We start from the raw sequence: 23,971 nt of genomic DNA, 5'->3' as shown, positions 1-23,971 counted from the left end.
AAAACTTTTGTTACACTTTTAAGAAACCCAGTACAATGGGCCAAGCATAAAGTAACCCCTTTTGGAAGTTATTTTTTTACTTATTTCCTTTGTTTGTAATAATAACTCCAAAGATTACAATATAATCAGAAGTGAAGATGTCTAGTATATATGGAGGAAGGTCCAAAAGAATCATTCCCCCTGCTGTATCCACGTTATCCTACCCTGACATTGAGGTTCCTACATTAACAGTAGATCAGTTGTCTGATATTTAAAGGGAATCTATCAACAACTCTTTGTCATGTAATCTGAGAGTAGCATGATGTAGGGGCAGAGACCCTGATTCCAGTTACGTATCTCTTAGTGGGCTGCTTGATGTAGCTTTGATAGAATCCCTGTTTTCACTGCTGTAGATGTAGCAGTGCTTCGAATGCTGAGCTATGTATAACCTCGCCCACACCACTGATTGGCTGCTTCCTGTGTACACTGTGCATTATCAGCAAGCTGCCAATCAGAGGTGAGGGCGAGGTTACACAGATTACCCTGACTAGCCTGCACGTGACACCTAGTCCATCAGTTATAATCTACTGATAAAACACTGATTGTATTGAAACTACAACATACCCTAATAAGTGACACATCGCTGGAATCAGGGTCTCTTGCCCCATATTATGCTACCTTCAGATTAAATAGCAAAAATCTGCTGACAAATTTCCTTTTAACTCCAATCTCTGAAGCAACTGTAGTTTACCAACATTGTACACGTATTTAAACCATTTCAGCCTTTATGTATTAAGGTACATAGCAGACTGCAGAATGAGGTTACAGTAAATCCACCGGTGAGCTTGTTCTGATAACAGAGTGTCTAATTCCTATCTTGGTTTTTCTGGACTGTTATAAACGGATTTATGGCCAAATCAAAAATGTACTTTAAACTGCTCATAAATCAGCCTAAAAAATATGTCCTTTGATACATAGAAGCTGTAGAAACAATGAAATCGTAATGCAATAATGTGTTACTACCAAAAAGACATGCAGGTAAGTAAAATAAAAACACCCCAAATATGATTTTGACCTTTAACATGTAATAAAGTAGGAATTTCCATCTAAAACAATTTTTAAGATCTTTGACCTGACCAAAGTTCGCAGTATTTTCTGTCTGTAGTGCTGGTATGTACAGTTCAGCAGGAGCAGGACATACAACAGCTGCATCAAACAGTAAGACCATTACATTTAGACAGAAAAGTCATTTTGCCATAGTCTCCGATGACAGATGTTTGTGTCCCATTACTTTCCACCCCAAGGACACCAGTGAGATAGGAGCATCGCAAAGTCCAAAAAAAGCAGTCCAACAAGCTTCACGGTAAAAGCAGATAAAATACAACTTTACGGCAGAAATCTACAATCTTTAGCACAGAATCCACTTCACCTGGAATTCTCCCTTTATGTCACCCTTCCATTGTTGGTGTGCTCATGTTGTAATCAATACTGCTGTTTCCAGAAGTTTCACAAGTGATAAACACCAATAAAGAACAACTGTACATAGAGCAGTATTGCCGGACAAATTTGCACCCAGTGGAGGTTTTTATACTCTCAAGAACAAATTAGTTAAAAATACATAAAAAGTATATCAAACATTTGGCACGATAGGTTCTGCTTGACTTTGGGTTTCGCCTGTCGGCTTCTGCCTAGGGCAAGAGTTTGGAGTAAAAGCTTGCCTCAGGAAGAAGCCAACAGGCGAAACGCAGGGTCGGGTAGAAGGCAGTGTGCCGCGTATTCCATTTTGAGCTAATTATTCAGTAGTGCTGCTCTACAACCTTTTTTTTTCTTTAAGGAAAATTCATTATAGTATTGTTGGCTGTGATCGTCTGTGGAACTATTACCAACATCATTGGATTAAATGCGCCGATACTGGAAGAGTGAAGGAAAGGGGGGAATGTGGAGTCTCCTCTAAAGATCATAGATGCGGTTAAATTGCTTTTACCATTTTTTTTATTTATTCTCATAAACGTCATAAAGAGGTTCTAAATCATAACATTGTAATATAAAGTGAAAACAACAGGCACGTGGGCAATGAATCAGTGGTAGACGGGGTCTATTGATAGCGAGTGCATTGTGTCTATCGTGTTACTTAAAAATCAAATATAATAAATGGTTTTCTCCTTGCGAAACGGTTATACGTCATGTAGATGGCAGGACTAATGCTCCATGCACTAGACAGAGAACAGGGAATATGTATTTCCCAGCATTTAATCAATGTAGGGTGATGTGTACGGCGATCAATTCCGAAAATTAGATTTATTTTAATGCGTCATTTCTCAGTTGTGTGGACAGTGACATACTTTTGTTTAACCCTTTCAGGGATTTAATGACAGAAAATTGGAAGACAAAATCCTAATGAATGGTCCAAATATATAATTTGATCCCTCGATCGGGACAAAACTAACTTCAGGACAACCTAGGAGGGGTACTTTTGGCCATTTATGTGTAATAAATATACCATAGACCTTTGAATAACCGTCTATATTTTTGAACTACTAGAAGTAATACATGAAAACTACTTAGGACAAAAGAAACTCAACGAAGCCAAGGGAAATATGTGCAGAGTTTTGGTATTTCACATTTATGTGAGTTAAAGTGGTATTCCAGTTGAAGGCAATTATTACTTATTCACTGGAGAGGTAATGACTTTTCAGTTGTCCTTGCAGGAGTACTCTGTCCTCAATTCCAGCCTAGCTACAAGACCAGGGCTAGAATTAGTTGAAAAGAGTATTGGTAAAAGAGCCAAAAGATCATATGCAATTGGCCACAGAGGTCATGTGCTTAGAAGGCGTAGTATCATATCTGAGGCCAGTGATTGGCCACAGAGGTCATGTGCTTCAATAGCATGGTATCATAGCTGAAGCCAGTGATTGGCCATGGAGGTCATGTGCTTAGAAGGTATGGCATCATAGCTGAGGCTAGTGATTGGCCACAGAAGTCATGTGCTTATAAGGTATGGAATCATAGCTGAGGCCAGTGATTGGCCACAGAAGTCATGTGCTTATAAGATATGGAATCATAGCTGAGGCCAGTGATTGGCCATGGTGGTTATGTACTTACAGTAGAATGTATGGCATCATAGCTGAGGCCAGTAATTGGCCGTAGAGGTCATGTGAGTAGAAGGCATGGAATCATAGCTTAGGCCAGTGATTGGCCATGGAGGTCATGTGCTTAGAAGGTATGGAATCATAGCTGAGGCCAGTGATTGGCCATGGAGGTCATGTGCTTAAAAGGTATGGAATCATAGCTGAGGCCAGTGATTGGCCATGGAGGTCATGTGCTTATAAGGTATGGCATCATAGCTGAGGCCAGTGATTGGACACAGAAGCCATAAGCTTAGAACGTGTGGTATCATAGCTGAGGCTAGTGATTGGCCACAAAGGTCATGTGCTTAGATGGCATGGTATAATAGTCGAGGCCACTAATTGGCCACAGGAGTCACATGGCACATAACCAGTTACCCAGAAGTACATAAAGACTAATAGGGACCAGAGCAGTGACGGTATTGGAATGGCACTGGCGTAGCGTAAAGGGATAAGAATTAGTGATGAGCGAGTGCTCGTTACTCGAGATTTCCGAGCATGCTCGGGTGTTCTCCAAGTATTTTGGGCGTGCTCGTAGATTATGTTTGTGTCCCCGCAGCTGCATGATTTGTGGCTGCTAGACAGCCTGAATACATGTGGGGATTCCCTAACAAACAGGCAATCCCTGCATGTGTTCAGGCTGTCTAACAGCCACAAATCATGCGTCTGTGAGAACACAAACATAATCTACGAGCACGCCCAAAATACATGGAGAACACCCGAGCATGCTCGGAAATATCGAGTAACGAGCACACTCGCTCATCACTAGTAAGAATTAATTACTTTATTATTTTATTTTTTTTTGCTTGCATTTAAAAAATAATATATTTGCTTGTTAACCCCTGTTAAGTTCATTCACATACAAATCAAAAACTCCCTGGAGACGGCAGCTACATGACAATGCAAATTCATATAATTCATATAAATGAGGATGGCTTTGCAATTAAATCTGATATAAAATAAATCAGCTTACCAAAGATTCACTAAGAAGACGTGCTCGATTTCCTGTAAAATTTCCAACTCTCTAAATACATTCCGAACTTCATCCCGCTCAATACACTGTTGTTTATTCATGTACTTCATGGCATACATCGTTTCAGTATCTTTCTTCTGCACGATGCAAACCTAAAATTCAAAGAAGCAGAGTTGTTTTTTTACTATTTGTACAATCTTGTAACATGGATATTGCTTTATCGCCTGTTGAATAAAAATAACACAAATAATTTATACAGAAATAATAATAACAGAAAGATGCTTCCACCTGTATGGGAGAAAATATCAATTCAATAGGCCTTAAAGTAACTTCATACACACTGCGAAAAGTTAAAGATGGGTATGAAATTTACTCGGGGTAATCGTCCCTGTCCTTCCTGTATATCTGCTTGATTTAACAGGAAAATACAAAGTCATAAGGAAAATTGATAGACTGTGCTATGACTAAGGCTGGAAGGTGTTGACATTGGAATTATCTTTGGTATTCTTTAAATTTGTGTCAAGAACCGTCCCTTTGCCTTTTCCTAAGGCCTCATTGAGGAGCTGATTATTTCACATAAGAGAAAAACGGACAGATTATGATCAGATCAGACTTTGAACAGACTTTCATCCAGGTGTCATCAGTTTTTCTCATAAGTTGGGAAAAAAAGAAAAAAAGTTTCTCCACCTTCATTCTGAATGTTTGTAAAAATCAAAATCAGACTTGTGTCCTTGCTCGGTCCATGAAAAATTAAGGACATCTGAATGGCCCCATACACTATCACAAGTACGAGTGTTACAGTGGCATGTAAAAGTTTGGGCACCCCTGGTCAAAATTACTGTTACTGTGAACAGTTAAGCAAGTTGAAGATGAAATGATCTCTAAAGGCATAAAGTTAAAGGGAACCTGTCAGCCCCCCAGGCGTTTGTAACTAAAAGAGCCACCTTGTGCAGCACTAATGCTGCATTCTGACAAGGTGGCTCTTTTAGTTCGGGTCCCTACTGAAATAATCGTTTTTGAAATTTGTCCCTCCTACTTTGAAATCGTCCGGGGGGCAGGTCTTTCCCCCCTAATCCAGACGCACCACAGCCGTCACTCATGGCCTCTGCACGCCGGGAGCTGCCTCCTCTTCCTTCATTAGCGTTCCCGCATTAGTGCTGCACAAGGTGGCTCTTGTAGTTTCAAATCCCTGGGGGTGGGGGGTTACACGTTCCCTTTAAAGATGACATGGGACTGTGAGGGCCATTGTAAAACTTTCAGCTTTTTAGGTCATCTATTGAAGATTTTGATGTGTGTTTAGGGTCATTATCCATTTGTAGGAGCCATCTGTTTCTTCAGCTTCAGCTTTTTTTACAGATGGTGTTATGTTTGCATCAAGTAATTGTTGAAATTTAATTTAATCCATTTTTCCCTCTACCCGTGAAATGTTCCCTGTGACATTGGCTGTTACACAACCCCAAAACATGATTAATCCACCCCCAAACTTATTGGTCCACAGGACTTGTTTCCAAAATGCATCAGGCTTGTTTAGATGCTTTTTTGCATACTTCTGATGCTGTGTTTTATGGGTAGGATGCAGGAGAGGTTTTCTTCTGGTGACTCTTCCATGAAGGCCATACTTGTATAGGTGTCTCTGAACAGTAAAACAACGTACCACAACTCCAGAGTCTGCTAAATCTTTCTGAAGATTTTTTTCAGTAAAGGGGGGTTCTGATTTGCCTCTCTAGTAATCCTCCAAGCAGCACTCATTGAAATTTTGCTTGGTCTTCCAGACCTTATCTTGACCTCCACTGTTCCTGTCAACTGACATTTCTTAATTACATTTCGAACTGAGGAAAGGGCAACGTGAAAATGCTTTGCTATCTTCTTATAGCCTTCTCCTACTTTGTAGGCCTCCACTATTTTCATTTTCAGAGTGCTAAGCAGCTGCCTAGAAAAACCTAAAAGGTTAGAGGAGGTTGGGTGTTTATGAAGCTGGGAAATTTGCATTACTTGGCTTTTCCTAACGATGATAGTGAACAAAGCATAACCCTAACAGTCTAATTAAGGTCTGAAACCTTGGTCAAAGTTATCTGAGCACACAAATTTCCAAGGGTGCCCAAACGTTTGCATCGGCCCATTTTTCTTTTTGTATTTTTTAAAATGTAAAAAATGACACAATAACAGTAATTTTGACCAAGGGTGACCAAACTTTTACATGCCACTAGATATCATTCTGCTCAGCTTGTCTTGCTATATACCATTCTGCTAACAGATAAGACTGCATTTACAATGTGACAAGTTCCCTATAAAGTTCTTTGATTTATATCCTGGTTGGTTGAGGGAACACAAACACAAGACCATGCCTGTCCTGGCCAGGGTTGTAACTATACTGGTGCAGGGGTTGCAGTTGCACTTTGGACCAGGGAGGGGTGGAAGGTCCCTTTGATTTGCATTAGAAAACCATTGCAATTAAAGACCCATGATAGTTGTGACCCTGGTTGGAGATTTTGCATTCGGTCACACAAACTTATCCTGACATAAAAGAATCAAAAAGGAGAAATCCACCTTCATTACCTCCTCACCCCTAGAAAAAAAAGCGCAGACAACATCTAGTTTCCCATAAATCTCATAGACAATAGTCAGAGAATAAAAATGATAAAAAAGTTAGGATCTGTTACCAATATAGTGGTTGGGAAATAGTAAAAGGCAGTGGCTATGTATCCTCGTAAAGATGGGGGTCTATTCCCATTGCTCCCTTTGTTATTAGATAGTGAGTGCATGTGCAGGACTTTAGAGGAACTGTAAAGTATGGTGAAGACTAGTGATGAGCGAGTATACTCGTTGCTTGGGTTTTCCTGAGCACGCTCGGGTGACCTCCAAGTATTTATGACTGCTCAGAGATTTAGTTTTCATCCTGGCAGCTGAATGATTTACAGCAACTAGCCAGGCTGAGTACATGTGGGGGTTGCCTGGTTGCTAGGGAATCCCCACATGTAATCAAGCAGGCTAGTAGCTGTAAATCATTCAGCTGCCGCGATTAAAACGAAATCTCCGAGCAGTCATAAATACTTGGAGGTCACCCGAGCATGCTCAGGAAAACCCAAGCAACGAGTACACTCGCTCATCACTAGTGAAGAGCCCTCAGAAAATGTATAGAACTTCAGCCCATGCACCTCTCATGAACTCATACCCTTTCCTGCTAGGCATTCCCTTATGCTAAGTGAGACACATGCTAAATGGTACATGACATGTATGGTTTCTAAGCTCTTTAGTATTTTCTGGCACATTTTGTTTAGTAAGTACTGTACTTTCCAGTTAGAGGAAAAAGTTGCACATTGCAAATATCTAGCGTACATAAAATCACTTCAGGATTGAAGTACAAATGCAAAAAAATTTAAGACTTTTCAAAAAGTTGCAAGTGATAAATCAGGCAACTGGAAACCATAAACTCTACTCACAACAACAAACATGCCAACACAAAGAGAACTAGAACTCTAGAGCAACCTATTGGAAGTAGCAATCCTAAAAGTCAATGTTGACCCTCTAAACCGCAAGGAGAAATTATACTTCTTGGATTCTGGTTAGACAAAACACAGTGTCTGCAAATTGAGTTTCTGGTTTTGACTTTTATCCTAAGTCATGTGACAAGGCTCGTTACAAGGTCGACATTGACTTTTAGGATTGCTACTTCCAATAGGTGGCACTAGAGTTCTAGCTCTCTTCCTCTCTGAAGAGACTAATTGCATCCTAGGGTACAGAAAGAGATAGCAGAGGAAACTGCAGAACCACTAGCCAGAATCGTTGAAAAATCGTGAGAACAGGAAAAGTCTCAGAAGATTGGAGAAGGGCAAATGTTGTCCCTATCTTCAAAAAAGGAAAAAAGATGGAGAACGGAAATTACCAGCCAGTGAGCCTTACTTCTTTACCAAAAAAAGATCTTTGAACAAATTATTAAACAGCATGTGTGTAAGTACTTGGATAAGAATACAGTAATTAAACAGAGCCAGCATGGGTTTGTAGCAAACAAGTCATACCAGACTAATCTAATTTCCTTTTATTATGGAATCACTGACTGGATGGATCAGGGAAATGTGTTAAATATAGTATATCTCGAATTCAGCAAAGCATTTGATAAAGTATCTCATATTATCCTTAATGAAAAAATGACCAAGAGTGGGATTGACAAGGCTACGGTTAGGTGGATTCATAACTTTGTCAGTGATCATACTCAAATAGTGGTAATAAATGGTTGTACATCCAACTGGATGAGTGTTTCAACTGGGGTACCACAAGGCTCTGTCGTGGCCCCTATGTAGATCAACACTTTTATAAATTATCTAGAGAAGTTAACTGAAGGTAAACTAATCAGATTTGCAGACAATGCAAAGCTGGGAGGGATAGCTAACAATAAAGACAGAGAAAGGATTTAGAAGCATCTAGAAAAGCTTGAACAGTGGACTCATATAATGGTATTCAACAGCAATAAATGCAATATTCTATATCTGGGCAAGAAAAAGGAAAATTACATCTACAGAATGGGAGGAATAGAACTAAGCAAAAGAACATGTGAAGAAGACTTGGGTATACTAATAGATCACAGACTGCACATGAGTCAACAGTGTGATGCAGCAGCAAAAAAGGCAAGCACAGTTCTAGGATGTATTTAGAGAAGCATATAGTCTAGATCATGTGAAGTAATTATCTCCTTCTACTCCTCCTTGGTCAGGTCTCAGGTGGAATACTGTGTCCAGTTCTGCGCACCACATTTTAAAAACAGACATTGAAATGCAAGTTCAGAGAAGAGCTACCAGGATGGTGAGTGGACTGCAAAACATGTCCTGCAAGAATGATTAAAGGATCTTGGAATGTTTACCTTGCAAAACGAAGGCTAATAGGAGACTTAATATCTGTTTACATATATCTGAAGGGATGTCACATAGTAGAGGGATCATCCTTATTTTCATTTGCACATGGAAACACGAGAAGCAATGGAATGAAACTGAAAGGGAGAATAGATAAGAGGTCAGAAAAATCTTTCTAACAGTGCAGGTGATCAATGAGTGGAACAGGCTGCCACAAAGGTGGAGAGTTCTCCTTCATCATCTGTCTGAGATGGTTTAGTGAATCGTGCCCTGCATTGAGCAGGGGTTGGACACAATGATCATTGAGGTCCCTTCCAACTCTAACATTCTATGATTCTATGATTTCCTTTCTCTATAAAATCTGTCCAGAACTTCTCTTCTTCACCAGTTAAAGTTTACTTCCTGGTTTCCTGGAGTTGCTGTGCTGAGTTGGAGATTGTTGTTGCTACTGGAGATTGTTGCGTGCTGTTTTTGGGTGGATACTTTCCTCATTTGATTTGTACATTCCTACCCTTCCCTATATACCTGTCTACCTTGGGTGAGTGTTTTGTATGTAAGTTGCTTTTTTGCTTGTCTTACGTGTTTATACACTAGCACTTCTGTCTAAGGCCTCCTTGGGGATGGCTAAGGGCAGTGTTCCCCAACTCCAGCCCTCAAGCTCCACCAACAGGTCATGTTTTCAGGATTTCCTTAGTATTGCACAGGTAATAATTGCATCACCTGGAAAAGCAAGCATTCAATCACCTGTGCAATACCTAGGAAATCCTGAAAACATGACCTGTTGGTGGCTCTTGAGGACTGGACTTGGGGAACACTGGCTTAGGGTGTAACAGGAAAACAAAAAGGCACATGGCCTAAACCTCCTCACCATCAACCTCCTCACCCTTAGGAGCAGGGATAGTTAGGGTCCCAGTCCTAGTGACAGTGCGGGACCACTTTTCCAAATCACATACAGTCACAGCGTGACACTGGATTTTTCCTTCCCTTGTTTACCCAGACACCCAATAGGGGGGCAGTGTGATCTTTGCAGTGGGATCTATTTTTTGTGTATGACGCTGCCCATTGGCACTATATGATGGCATCTATAAAGCACAATTAAGATGGTTACCACATTGGGTTTATTTGACAATTTAGGAAGACGGCCATTTACAACCTCCAGCATGGTGTAATAATAATAATAACTGCACATTATTCTCTGAACCATTTAGGTTTTGACTATTAGAAGCAGTAATTGATGAAGTCTTCTGTCTAATCACTAAACTGAACCACATTGGGTTTATTTGACAATTTAGGAAGACGGCCATTTACAACCTCCGGCATGGTGTAATAATAATAATAACTGCACATAATTCTCTGAACCATTTAGGTTTTGACTATTAGAAGCAGTGATTGATGAAGTCTTCTGGCTAATCACTAAACTGAACAAATTTTTTTAGCAGTGGGAGTTTCCATGACTGGTAGAGAGGAAGGAGGCTGCATTTTAGGAATACCCTTCCCCTATTTTCTGCTAGAGTTATTGGATTTATTAAATCAGTAAAAACATTGAATGTGAATGACTGCAATGTGCAGAAAGCAGCCATCATCCATCAAGTGTGGTGCTCATCGAGAACACGTCCAGAAATATCACTCCTCCAGACTGCTGTGCAAGGAACAATGGAGGGGGTTAGTTACTGCATAGAAAAGCATTCATTATTGCACATTGACAGATACTTGATATGAGTTTTACATTGCAAGCCAGCAATAAAACATCCTGTCAGAAAATTAATCGAAAACTAGAAAGATTTCAAGGTGCACACGGTGCCAATGCACCTGCTCGTCTACCTGCTTGAGAAGTGGGCGCCTCAAGATCTCCATAACCTACTCAAGCAAAACTGCTATGATGGTCTTCAAAGTGTAATTAGCATAGTAATTACCAATAATATATATGTAAAATAGTTCTCTAGTGTCAACTATAGAAGGTTACCCTGAATGTTAATGCACTAAACCAGGTGCATACACAGAAATATGGTATCCTCATAGCAAAGGTCAAAATTGGAAGCTTTCCATAGGCTCTTACTGCAAATAAACAACCCATCGGGTACTCGCGATTGCATTGCAGGTGACCAATATCCATGACAGACAACACTGCATCTAACCACTTACAGTGGGGGAAATAAGTATTTGATCCCTTGCTGAATTTGTAAGTTTGCCCACTGACAAAGATATGAGCAGTCTATAATTTTAAGGGTAGGTTAATTTTAACATTGAGAGATAAAATATAAAAAATAAAATCCTGAAAATCAAATTGTATAAATTCTATAAATGTATTTGCATTTTGCAGTGAGAAATAAGTATTTGATCCCTTACCAACCATTTAGAGTTCTGGCTTCTACGGACCAGTTAGACGCTCCTAATCAACTTGTTACCTGCATTAAAGACAGCTATCTTACATAGTCACCTTTATAAAAGACTCCTGTCCATAGACTCAATTAATCAGTCAGACTCTAACCTGTACAACATGGGCAAGACCAAAGAGCGTTATAAGGATATCAGGGACAAGATCATAGACCTGCACAAAGTTGGAATGGGCTGCAAAACCATACGTAAAATGCTGGGTGAGACGGAGATAACTGTTGGTGCAATAGTAAGAAAATGGAAGAAATACAAAATGACTGTCAATCGACATTGATCTGGGGCACCATGCAAAATCTCACCTCGTGGGATATCCTTGATCATGAGGAAGGTGAAAGATCAGCGTAAAATTACGCGGGGGAACTTGTTAATCATCTTAAGGCAGCTGGGACCACAGTCACCAAGAAAACCATTGGTAACACAATACGCCTTAAAGGTTTAAAATCCTGCAGTGCCCGCAAGGTCTCCCTGCTCAAGAAGGCACATGTGCAGGCCCATCTGAAGTTTGCCAATGAACACCTGGATGATTCTGTGAGTGATTGGGAGAAGGTGCTGTGGTCAGATGAGACAAAAATTGAGCTCTTTGGAATTAACTCAACTTGCCGTGTTTGGAGGAAGAGAAATGCTGCCTATGAGCCAAAGAACACCGTCCCCACTGTCAAGCATGGAGGTGAAAACATTATGTTTTGGGGGTGTTTCTCTGCTAAGGGCACAGGAGTACTTCACCGCATCAATGAGAGAATGGATGGAGCCATGTACCATAAAATCTTGAGTGACAACTTCCTTCCCTCCGCCAGGACATTAAAAATGGGTCGTGGTTGGGTCTTCCAGCAAGACAATAACTTAAAACATACAGCCAAGGCAACAAAGGAGTGGCTTAAAAAGAAGCACATTAAGGTGCTTAAGACCCAGGAAAACATACTCAGAAGGGAGGTAAGAACATTTCTAAAACAATCCACAGCGAGGAGATTGGAACAAAACAAAATCCTCTAAACTGCATGCTCGCAAACGCCAGAAGCCTGACAAACAAGATGGAAGAACTAGAAGCAGAAATATCTACAGGTAACTTTGACATAGTGGGAATAACCAAGACATGGTTAGATGAAAGCTATGTCTGGGCAGTTAACTTACAGGGTTACAGTCTGTTTAGAAAGGATCGTAAAAATCGGAGAGGAGGAGGGGTTTGTCTCTATGTAAAGTCTTGTCTAAAGTCCACCTTAAGGGAGGATATTAGCGAAGGGAATGAGGATGTCGAGTCCATGTGGGTCGAAATTCATGGAGGGAAAAATGGTAACAAAATTCTCATTGGGGTCTGTTACAAACCCCCAAATATAACAGAAACCATGGAAAGTCTACTTCTAAAGCAGATAGATGAAGCTGCAACCCATAATAAGGTCCTGGTTATGGGGGACTTTAACTACCCGGATATTAACTGGGAAACAGAAACCTGTGAAACCCATAAAGGCAACAGGTTTCTGCTAATAACCAAGAAAAATTATCTTTCACAATTGGTGCAGAATCCAACCAGAGGAGCAGCACTTTTAGACCTAATACTATCTAATAGACCTGACAGAATAACAAATCTGCAGGTGGTCGGGCATCTAGGAAATAGCGACCACAATATTGTACAGTTTCACCTGTCTTTCACTAGGGAGTCACAAAAACACTGAACTTTAGGAAGGCAAAGTTTGACCAGCTTAGAGATGCCCTTAATCTGGTAGACTGGGACAATATCCTCAGAAATAAGAATACAGATAATAAATGGAAAATGTTTAAGAACATCCTAAATAGGCAGTGTAAGCGATTTATACCTTGTGGGAATAAAAGGACTAGAAATAGGAAAAACCCAATGTGGCTAAACAAAAAAGTAAGACAGGCAATTAACAGTAAAAAGAAAGCATTTGCACTACTAAAGCAGGATGGCACCATTGAAGCTCTAAAAAACTATAGGGAGAAAAATACTTTATCTAAAAAACTAATTAAAGCTGCCAAAAAGGAAACAGAGAAGCACATTGCTAAGGAGAGTAAAACTAATCCCAAACTGTTGTTCAACTATATCAATAGTAAAAGAATAAAAACTGAAAATGTAGGCCCCTTAAAAAATAGTGAGGAAAGAATGGTTGTAGATGACGAGGAAAAAGCTAACATATTAAACACCTTCTTCTCCACAGTATTCACGGTGGAAAATGAAATGCTAGGTGAAATCCCAAGAAACAATGAAAACCCTATATTAAGGGTCACCAATCTAACCCAAGAAGAGGTGCGAAACCGGCTAAATAAGATTAAAATAGATAAATCTCCGGGTCCGGATGGCATACACCCACGAGTACTAAGAGAACTAAGTAATGTAATACATAAACCATTATTTCTTATTTTTAGGGACTCTATAGCGACGGGGTCTGTTCCACAGGACTGGCACATAGCAAATGTGGTGCCAATATTCAAAAAGGGCTCTAAAAGTGAACCTGGAAATTATAGGCCAGTAAGTCTAACCTCTATTGTTGGTAAAATATTTGAAGGGTTTCTGAGGGATGTTATTCTGGATTATCTCAATGAGAATAACTGTTTAACTCCATATCAGCATGGGTTTATGAGAAATCGCTCCTGTCAAACCAATCTAATCAGTTTTTATGAAGAGGTAAGCTATAGGCTGGACCACGGTGAGTCATTGGACGTGGTATATCTCGATTTTTCCAAAGCGTTTGATACCGTGCCGCACAAGAGGTTGGTACACAAAATGAGAATGCTTGGTCTGGGGGAAAATGTGTGTAAATGGGTTAGTAACTGGCTTAGTGATAGAAAGCAGAGGGTGGTTATAAATGGTATAGTCTCTAACTGGGTCGCTGTGACCAGTGGGGTACCGCAGGGGTCAGTATTGGGACCTGTTCTCTTCAACATATTCATTAATGATCTGGTAGAAGGTTTACACAGTAAAATATCGATATTTGCAGATGATACAAAACTATGTAAAGCAGTTAATACAAGAGAAGATAGTATTCTGCTACAGATGGATCTGGATAAGTTGGAAACTTGGGCTGAAAGGTGGCAGATGAGGTTTAACAATGATAAATGTAAGGTTATACACATGGGAAGAGGGAATCAATATCACCATTACACACTGAACGGGAAACCACTGGGTAAATCTGACAGGGAGAAGGACTTGGGGATCCTAGTTAATGATAAACTTACCTGGAGCAGCCAGTGCCAGGCAGCAGCTGCCAAGGCAAACAGGATCATGGGGTGCATTAAAAGAGGTCTGGATACACATGATGAGAGCATTATACTGCCTCTGTACAAATCCCTAGTTAGACCGCACATGGAGTACTGTGTCCAGTTTTGGGCACCGGTGCTCAGGAAGGATATAATGGAACTAGAGAGAGTACAAAGGAGGGCAACAAAATTAATAAAGGGGATGGGAGAACTACAATACCCAGATAGATTAGCGAAATTAGGATTATTTAGTCTTGAAAAAAGACGACTGAGGGGCGATCTAATAACCATGTATAAGTATATAAGGGGACAATACAAATATCTCGCTGAGGATCTGTTTATACCAAGGAAGGTGACGGGCACAAGGGGGCATTCTTTGCGTCTGGAGGAGAGAAGGTTTTTCCACCAACATAGAAGAGGATTCTTTACTGTTAGAGCAGTGAGAATCTGGAATTGCTTGCCTGAGGAGGTGGTGATGGGCTGATGGCGAACTCAGTCGAGGGGTTGAAGAGAGGCCTGGATGTCTTCCTGGAGCAGAACAATATTGTAACATACAATTATTAGGTTCTGTAGAAGGACGTAGATCTGGGGATTTATTATGATGGAATATAGGCTGAACTGGATGGACAAATGTCTTTTTTCGGCCTTACTAACTATGGTACTATGTTACTATGTTACTATGTAAGGTCATGGAGTGGCCTAGCCAGTCTCCAGTCCTTAATCCCATAGAAAACTTATGTAGAGAGTTGAAGCTCCGAGTTGCCAAGCGACAGCCTCAAAATCTTAATGATTTAGAGATGATCTGCAAAGAGGAGTGGACCAAAATGCGTCCTGACATGTGCGCAAACCTCATCATCAACTACAAAAAACATCTGACTGCTGTGCTTGCCAACAAGGGTTTTGCCACCAAGTATTAAGTCTTGTTCGCCAGAGGGATCAAATACTTATTTCTCACTGCAAAATGCAAATAAATTTATATAATTTATACAACGTGATTTTCTGGATTTTATTTTTGATATTCTGTCTCTCAATGTTAAAATTAACCTACTCTTAAAATTATAGACTGTCCATGTCTTTGTCAGTGGGAAAACTTACAAAATCAGCAAGGGATCAAATACTTATTTCCCCCACTGTAGATGAAATGATCATTGTTCACCACAGCATCTAAGGGATTAAACTGCTGAGATGAGAGCTATCTCAAGTCACATCAGTAACTGGCATCCAAATGCTTGGTCAAAGTAGTTGTGAGAGGGCATGGGAATAGACTTGACAAGAACATTGAAAAGTTGGCAAGTATCTGCAAGAGATAAGATTTCATGTGTGCTTCCTAGAGGTTTCACAAGATGCACAGTTCTTCCTTCTTGGGAAGAGCTGTTTTGTGCACTTTTTCTCAGTGACTATTGCCCTAAAGATTCCCAACTAGAAAAGATCTCCCCAAGGTAAATGCATAGCTTTCGAAGGTCTATAACAAGTAAAAAAATTTATTAGCATCTTTAATAAAGTAAGACGCTTATAGATTCGAATATGTACATACTACAGAGAAGAGAGTTTATGCTGATATGCTAGATCAAGAACATTACGGATCATAGAGGCACAAGAAGATTACCGTAAATAGATTTTGCCGTAACAAAATTAATAGGATTGAGATGCAATATTAGTCACAGCTCATATAAAATGTATAGGACTGTGTCTGGTAAGTAATAGTAGAGGTACAGTACTCGCCAGATAGTCATGGCTCCTTCAGTCAGCTGATTGGTGAGGATCCTGATAGTTAGAGACTCACCAATCTGATATTGATCATATATTCTAAGGTTTGGTCATCAATATCGAAGTCCTAGAAATATCCATGAAAATCTGCCTAAAATGCTACTAGGTTTTATCTAAAAATACGTATTTGCTTGAAATTTATATTATCCTTTTTTGCTCTTTAAAGCACCACTTCAGCAATTTTTTTTCACATATATTGGTATCTCACTAACAATATTTGCATCTATAACTTTTTCCACTTCATTATGAGAAGTTGGATTATGTCAGCTCCAGTCTGAGCACAATCCATTACATGTACTTCTTCTGCCTCCTGCTTGTGATTGGTTCCTTTCTGTCTCCCTGATTCTATCTTGTGGGAACTGTCAGAAAGGAACCTATCACAAGCAGGTGAAAAGAGAGACAGGTCAAAGAACCATCACATAGAATGTGATGAAAATTCTGCACTGAAAAACTGCATCACTTTGTATACACTGAAATTTTGAACTATGCATTAGAGAACACTAATCGGTGAGAGCGGCCCTTGGATAGGGCTTGGCATAGGAAGCACTGTAATGAGACTTTACCCCTGATGAGACTTTGCCTTAATTTCTGAGGAACCAAGACACATTGAGTAAAATTTTGGCTACATTATGGGGACCATATCAGAAGGTAAAGAAGAACTTTAATGTGGCAAACTACACTAAATTGGAAAAATTATTGAAACAGTTAAAAAGCACTCATATCAAAGTTTTTATTCTGTTAATATATTGGAATCATCATATTATATAGCACTGTGTACTAACAATTGCTTATTTTGCCTTTCTACCCAGTTAATTATTATATTTTCTCTGCTGTGCCAGGAAACAGGAAGTATCTTGTCTCTGCAGAACCGATTCCCCTCTTCAACTCCTGACCCAGCTGCTCTGCTTTTTTCCCCTGCCATAGATGTTTGCAGTGACTCGTGATTTGTGCAGAGAAAATTGACCTCCTGTTTCTACATAGAAGTTAGAAGGATTCAGCTGGTCAGTTTTTAATGACATGAGTCTTTGACCTAATGGAATAAAAAATAATTATCTGGGTAGAAAGGCAAAATCAGCAATTGTAGGTACACAGTGCTATATAAAACGATGATTCCAATATATTATGGGGATGAAAACTTTGGTGGGAAAGCTTCTTTAACACAAATAATAAGCCTCTAGACTAGAGTATGCTTTAAAAGCCTATATTGCTTTTAACGCATACTCTTACTGTGCATTAGAGCTAGCCCTTTACATGCTTTACAGTTAAATTAATCCCTTTTGGAAGGATACTGCAAAGCTGACAGAAAAGGAAATATGTTAATCGCAGTCTTCTTGACAAAATCTGGCAAGTTGGAGTAACAGAAGGTGCAGATCAGTTGGTTACTCTGTGATAAGGAGCCCACATAGAGATAAAGCCAGCAAGGGCTGGATCACGAATAACGCGGGCATGCCAGGCAGACTATTCTGCAGCCCATGTACATATCTCTTGATGGGAGGATGGGAGTCGAAAATAGAGGTGAAGTTCTCAGGAACCATATACTTGATGTATATTACTGTACATTAGAATTTACTGAGTGTGCTGAATCATTGCCGCAATAACGCCATCAGTCAAGGCATTATATAAACTTAAGCCTCTTTCACACTTCCATCATTTGGCCTCCGTCGCAATCCGTCGTTTTGGGCAAAAAACAGATCCTGCAAATGTGTTTGCAGGATGCGTTTTTTGCCCATAGACTTGTATTAGCGACGGATGGCTACACGTCGCGTCCGTCGTGCGACGGATCCGTCGTGTTTTGGCGGACCGTCGTCACGAAAAAAGTTCAATGTAACTTTTTTTGCCCGTCGCGTCCGCCATTTTCTACCGCGCATGCGTGGCCGAAATTCCGCCCCCTCCTCCCCGGACTTCAGAATGGGCAGCTGATGCGTTGAAAAACTGCATCCGCTGCCCACGTTGTGCACAAATTTCACAACGTCCGTCGGTACGTCGGCCCGGTGCATAGCGACGGACCCGTACCGACGGAAGTGTGCAAGAGGTCTAAGCCGTCAGTTGCTTCTGGAAGAGAGAAAACTCTTCACGAGGGACTGCTAGAAATTAGAGGTTAGTCTTAGAAAAGGCAGAAAGGATTTGTATTGTTTCCAACCTCAAACCAGAACAAAGTCTACAAGTTTGGAAAAACAAAGTAAACTGGTTTCCAGCCAGACCAAATAGGCAGGACGGTGGCCAAGTGGTTAGCCTTTAGCCATGCAGTGTTGGGGTCCTGAGTTCAAATCCCAACAAGGCCAACATCTACAAGAAGTTGTGTGTTGTCCATGCGTTTGTGTGGGTTTCCTCCGGATTCTCTGGTTTCCACCCACATTCTAAAGTGATGATAAAGTGTGGGGGAAATTAATGGTGCTACATAAGCAAGTAAAATAAATAGTACAAAACTCATGAACTATATGTTACAATGGGTGTTGAAATGGGCACTATACTAAAAAAAAATCTCCTGTGGAAGGTCGGCTCACATGCAAGCTCCTCCAGGTAGATAGTTTGGTTAAAGTCTCTGGGTGGTTTATTACATCATATACCAAAAACTCAAACTTTTAACAGAAATCAGCCTTTCTGGGTCAAATGAAAGTAAAAAGATCATATAAATTCCATTCCAGTACTTTTGGGACAACACAATTGCGCCCCCTAATTGGCCACATAGAGGAATTTTGTCTTACAATTAACACTATATAGTAATTCTGACCAACTTTATAGTAATATCCCCATTTTGTAGTAGTTTCCCAATCTTGTAGTAAGTGTGATAAAAAAATAATTAAAGCTACGTTCTGAGAGTTTTCCATTAGGACAGCAATGACTGTAAAAAGTGACGCTATACACAAGTGCTTCTCACAAAATTAGAATATCATTAAAAAGTTAATTTATTTCAGTTCTTCAATACAAAATGTGAAACTCATATTATATAGAGTCATTACAGAGTGATCTATTTTAAGTGTTTATTTCTGTTAATGTTGATGATTATGGCTTACAGCCAATGAAAACCCCAAAGTCATTATCTCAGTAAATTAGAATACTTTATAACACCAGCTTGAAAAAAATTATTTTAACATTTGAATTGTTGGCCTAATGAAATGTATGTTTAGTAAGTGCACTCAATACTTGGTCGGGGCGCCTTTTGCATCAATTACTGCATCAATGCGGAGTGGCATGGAGGCGATCAGCCTGTGGCACTGCTGAGGTGTTATGGAAGCCCAGGTTGCTTTGATAGCAGCCTTCAGCTCGTCTGCATTGTGGGGTCTGGTGTCTCTCATCTTCCTCTTGACAATAAGGTCAGGCGAGTTTGCTGTCAATCAAGCACAGAGATACTATTGTTTGTAAACCAGGTATTGGTACTTTTGGCAGTGTGGACAGGTGCCAAGTCCTGCTGGAGAATGAAATTTCCATTTCCAAAAAGCTTGTCTGCTGAGGGAAGCATGTAGTGCTCTAAAATTTCCTGGTAGACGGCTGCGCTGACTTTGGTCTTGATAAAACCCAGTGGACCTACACCAGCAGATGACATGGCTCCCCAAACCATCACTGACTGTGGAAGCTTCACACTAGACCTCAAGCAGCTTGGATTGTGGCCTCCACTCTTCCTCCAGACTCTGGGACCTTGATTTCCAAATAAGATGTAAAATTTACTTTCTTCTGGAAACAACACCTTGAACCACTGAGCAACAGTCCAGTTCTTTTTCTCCTTGGCCCAGGTAAGACGCTTCTGGTGTTGTCTATTGGTCATGAGTGGCTTGACACAAGGAATGTGACACTTGTAGCCCATGTCCTGGATACGTCTGTGTGTGGTGGCTCTTGAAGCAATGACTCCAGCAGCAGTCCACTCCTTGTGAATCTCCCCCAAATATTTGAATGGCCTTTTCTTAATAATCCGTTCCAGGCTGCAGTTATCCAGGTTCATTGTGCACCTTTTTCTACCAGACTTTGTCCTTCCACTCAACTTTTCATTAATATGCTTGGATCCAGCATTCTGTGAACAGCCAGCTTCTTTAGTAATGACCTTTTGTGGCTTACCCTCCTTGTGGAGTGTGTCAATGACTGCCTTCTGGACATCTGTAACGTCTGTAGTCTTCCCCATGATTGTGTAGCTACTGAAACAGACTAAGGGACCTTTTTAAATGCTTAGGAAGCCGTTGCAGATGTTTTTTGTTCATTATTCTAATTTACTGAGATAATGACTTTTGGGTTTTCATTGGCTGTAAGCCATAATCATCAACATTAACAGAAATAAACATGTGAAACAGATCACACTGTGTGTAATGACTCTATATAATTTATGAGTTTCACTTTTTGTATTGAAGAACTTAAATAAATTAACTTTTTCATGATATTCTAATTTAGTGAGAAGCACCTATACTTCAATGTGACTAAAACAATCTGAGGGCACTACTAATTAAATCGGGATCAGCCAACCGCACACTTAAATACTTCAATGTGTGAATAAACATTCATCTAGTACGATTCCGTAGGCACTACAGTATATATAGTATATCTGTTATTTAGTTCTTTTAGTGGTATGGGTTTATACTCTGTATGATAAGTATTGTGACTTTGTTACTATTGTGATATTTTTTCTTATTCTTTTAATATACTGTAGTAGAATTTATTTAGCCTCCTAGCCTGATTTTTTTTCTTTACCAAGAAAGCATTCTTACTCTTCCCTCAAAATAAATACTTCATATTACTTTTCACAACTCTTATTACACTCCTCTATATTCAGTGAACTCATTAGGGATGTGTTTTCCACTGTTCAACATAAATATCATATTTCTTTAACCGTTAATCCATCTTGACTGTAGATCTACACATACACCATCGCTTTATGAGATAGGAATATACATTTTGTTACTGGCTTTACACACTATACTCATAAATTAGGAAATTAGTGTTATTAATCTTAATCATATCTGGAGGAGGGCAGACTGGGCATTTGCCCTGGGCACAGCCAGCAAGGGGGCCACCTAATGTGGCGGTACAAGGAGTCTCCTGGCTTTGGCATTTTGCCACCTCTCCGCCACGCCGAGAGTGGAATTCGGCCATTCTCTAAGCCAGTTGTCAAACTGACAGCTGGGTCAGGGAACATGAAGAATGCCGAGACATTGCACTCAATTGTACTTGCGTCTTTCAGGCACGAGTACAATTGAAGACCTGATTGTCAGCATTTGTGAGGTCAGTGCAATGCCAGCAGTGTGATCAAGTGACATGATCAATTGATTACACTTCTGATTTTACTCCTGAAGCAAATAATTGGTAGGTTGGCAATAAGGTAAGTGCTCAAATAGAGTCGTAGGCACAGAGATTGTTGGGGGATAATGTAAAGGGACAGCAGAGTGAAAGAAAATTATGAGGGGACAATATGAGGGGCAGAAAATTGTGAGGGGACAGTATGGGGAAAATTGTGAGGGGACAGTATAGGGGAAAAGTGTGAGGGGACAGTATGGGGGAAAAGTGTGAGGGGACAGTATGGGGAGATAAGTGTGAGGTGACATTATGGAGGAAAAAACATGAGGTTTCACAGCATGGGGCAGCAAGGGGCAGCATGGGGAAAAATGTCAAGACCCAGCATGTAGGGGAAATATTAAAGGGTGTGAGGAGGGGCCAAAGTATAGAACCTGTGCAGCACAGTGGGGACACAGTGTGAGGGGGCAGTATGAATAGCGGGCGCAATATAGAAAGGAGGCAGCCTAATGAGGAACACTTGAGATAAGGACAGTATGTTGATTAAACCTAATAATGGAAGATAGTGTTGGTTATAGCTAATAAAGGAAGAGAGGTGGTTATATTTCATAGGAATGGACATTGTGGGGTCAATATGTTATAGGAGAGGACATGTATCATAAGAGGAAAAGTGTGTGTGTCATATTCTGTGCAGGAAGCACAGTGAGGGGCAATAATTCATTCAGGGGCACAGGGTAGGGAAGATTATTTTTTATTCAGGAGCACTATAATCACACTGTTATTTTTAAGGGCACCATGTCGGGATGTGCTGCAGAAGACTGTAGACTGTAGAAAATAGACAAGCTGTGGCTGTAAAATAGTCACCTTGGCATCTGGACCAGATGCATAAGAAAAGAACGGGAATGACTCCAAACAGAAAAGATGTCACCTATAAGGATATCACTGTTTATTTGTGATACTGACTAAGTCTCATCAGAACTGTGGTTCCTGTATGATCCACAGTCCGATGATGACGGTTAACAACAACTCCCATTATCCCATTAGCATTGTTAAGGACATTCTGGGATTTGTAGATTCATGTAATAAAATCGTATTTGGGTCTGACCTGACAATGCAATTGCTCACTGTACTTAGTTTGGTGAGGTATTCAGAAAAAAAAAGATCATTCTGGTGATGTGTTTCTGTACTGATGGTGGTCGTAATGCTGCATTTCTGAGTTGTTGTGTTTCTGTTGATGTATTTCTGTATTGCTGGTGGTTTTGGTGATGTATTCCTCTACTGATGGTGGTTCTGGTGATGTAGTTGTAATGGGAGATGTGGAATCACTGTGCCATGGTCCATGGAGAGTCTGGAGGGGTGAGACAAGGTGAGCACCTGACTCTTCTCTAGAGCCCCTGATGGTGAGATGAGGCAGCTGACTCCAATGGACAGGTAACTGGAATGGCCATACAGGAGAATACAGCTGATACAGGCTGGCAAAGTAGGAGTAGGTGGATCCAGCTGTTATACGGGCTGGCACGGCAGGAACAGGCTGGTACAGCTGATATCCAGATGGGCTTGGCAAGGGCAGATGGGTCCGGCTGATATACAGACTGGCACAGCAGGTTAAGGCTATTATGGATGATATACAGAATGGTGCCGCAGGTGCAGGTGGGTCCAGCTGATATAAAGATTGGCACGGCAGGTGCAGGTGGGTCCACCTCATATTCAGAGTTGCACGGCAGGTGCAGGTAGGTCCAGCTGATAAACAGACTGGCACAGCAGGTGTAGGGTTCAGGCTGAAATGAAGACTCACAAGGGTACTAGCATGGACTGACAGAAACAAGGCAAGAACCAGCAGGAAGGGTGAGCGATGGACAGACACTAGCGGAACTAGCGGGTAATAATGAACAGGGACATGAGAACTAGGAATCGTGTTCAGAACAGACTAATAACAGTTCATAGGCACCTCCATGAAGGTGGAGGTGCCTTAAATAATAAGTGTCTACCAGCCATTGGCTGGGGACTCTTTAGGATGGCATGGCAGCCCCTTTAAGGAGGAAGCAAGCGCACGTGCGCCCTAAGCACAGTGCCTGGGAAACTGAGTGACATGCGCAGACCCCGGCCTGCAACCGGAGAGGAAGGAGGAGGAAGTGTGGGATGGGGCTGCTGCAGTGAATTACTTGGCTTCCCTGCCAGGGGACAGGAGAAGCATGCAGGGACACCATTGCTACAGTAGTCATGTACTGACGAAAGTTCTGGTGATGTATTAATGAACTAATGATGGTTCTGGTGATGTGTTCCTGTGCTGCTGGTGTTTGTGATGCTGTATTTCTCAACTGTTGTGCTTTTAGTGATGTATTTATGTACAGATGGTGGTTCTGGTGATGTATAAACCTAATGATGGTGGTTCTAGTGATGTATTCCTGTACTGAGAATGCTTCTGGTGAAGTAGTCATGTACTGATGATGGTACTAATGACATATTCC

General features: G+C 40.7%; 1 protein-coding gene across 2 annotated transcripts in view; it reads right to left on the bottom strand.

The window, feature by feature from the left end:
* The window catches only part of STK32C (serine/threonine kinase 32C), a 318,006-nt gene that overhangs the window by 27,044 nt on the left and 266,991 nt on the right, over window positions 1-23,971 (bottom strand). For both annotated transcript variants that reach the window (XM_069753893.1, XM_069753894.1), the window contains exon 3: window positions 4,078-4,229. In XM_069753893.1, the coding sequence (XP_069609994.1) occupies window positions 4,078-4,229 (152 nt within the window). The remainder of the gene's footprint in view (window positions 1-4,077; window positions 4,230-23,971) is intronic.

This window comes from Ranitomeya imitator, chromosome 2 (assembly GCF_032444005.1).
Source record: "Ranitomeya imitator isolate aRanImi1 chromosome 2, aRanImi1.pri, whole genome shotgun sequence".
In the NCBI taxonomy this organism is placed as follows: domain Eukaryota; kingdom Metazoa; phylum Chordata; class Amphibia; order Anura; family Dendrobatidae; genus Ranitomeya; species Ranitomeya imitator.
The sequence above is the reverse complement of the archived record's forward strand: the minus strand, read 5'-3'. Positions and strand labels throughout refer to the sequence as shown.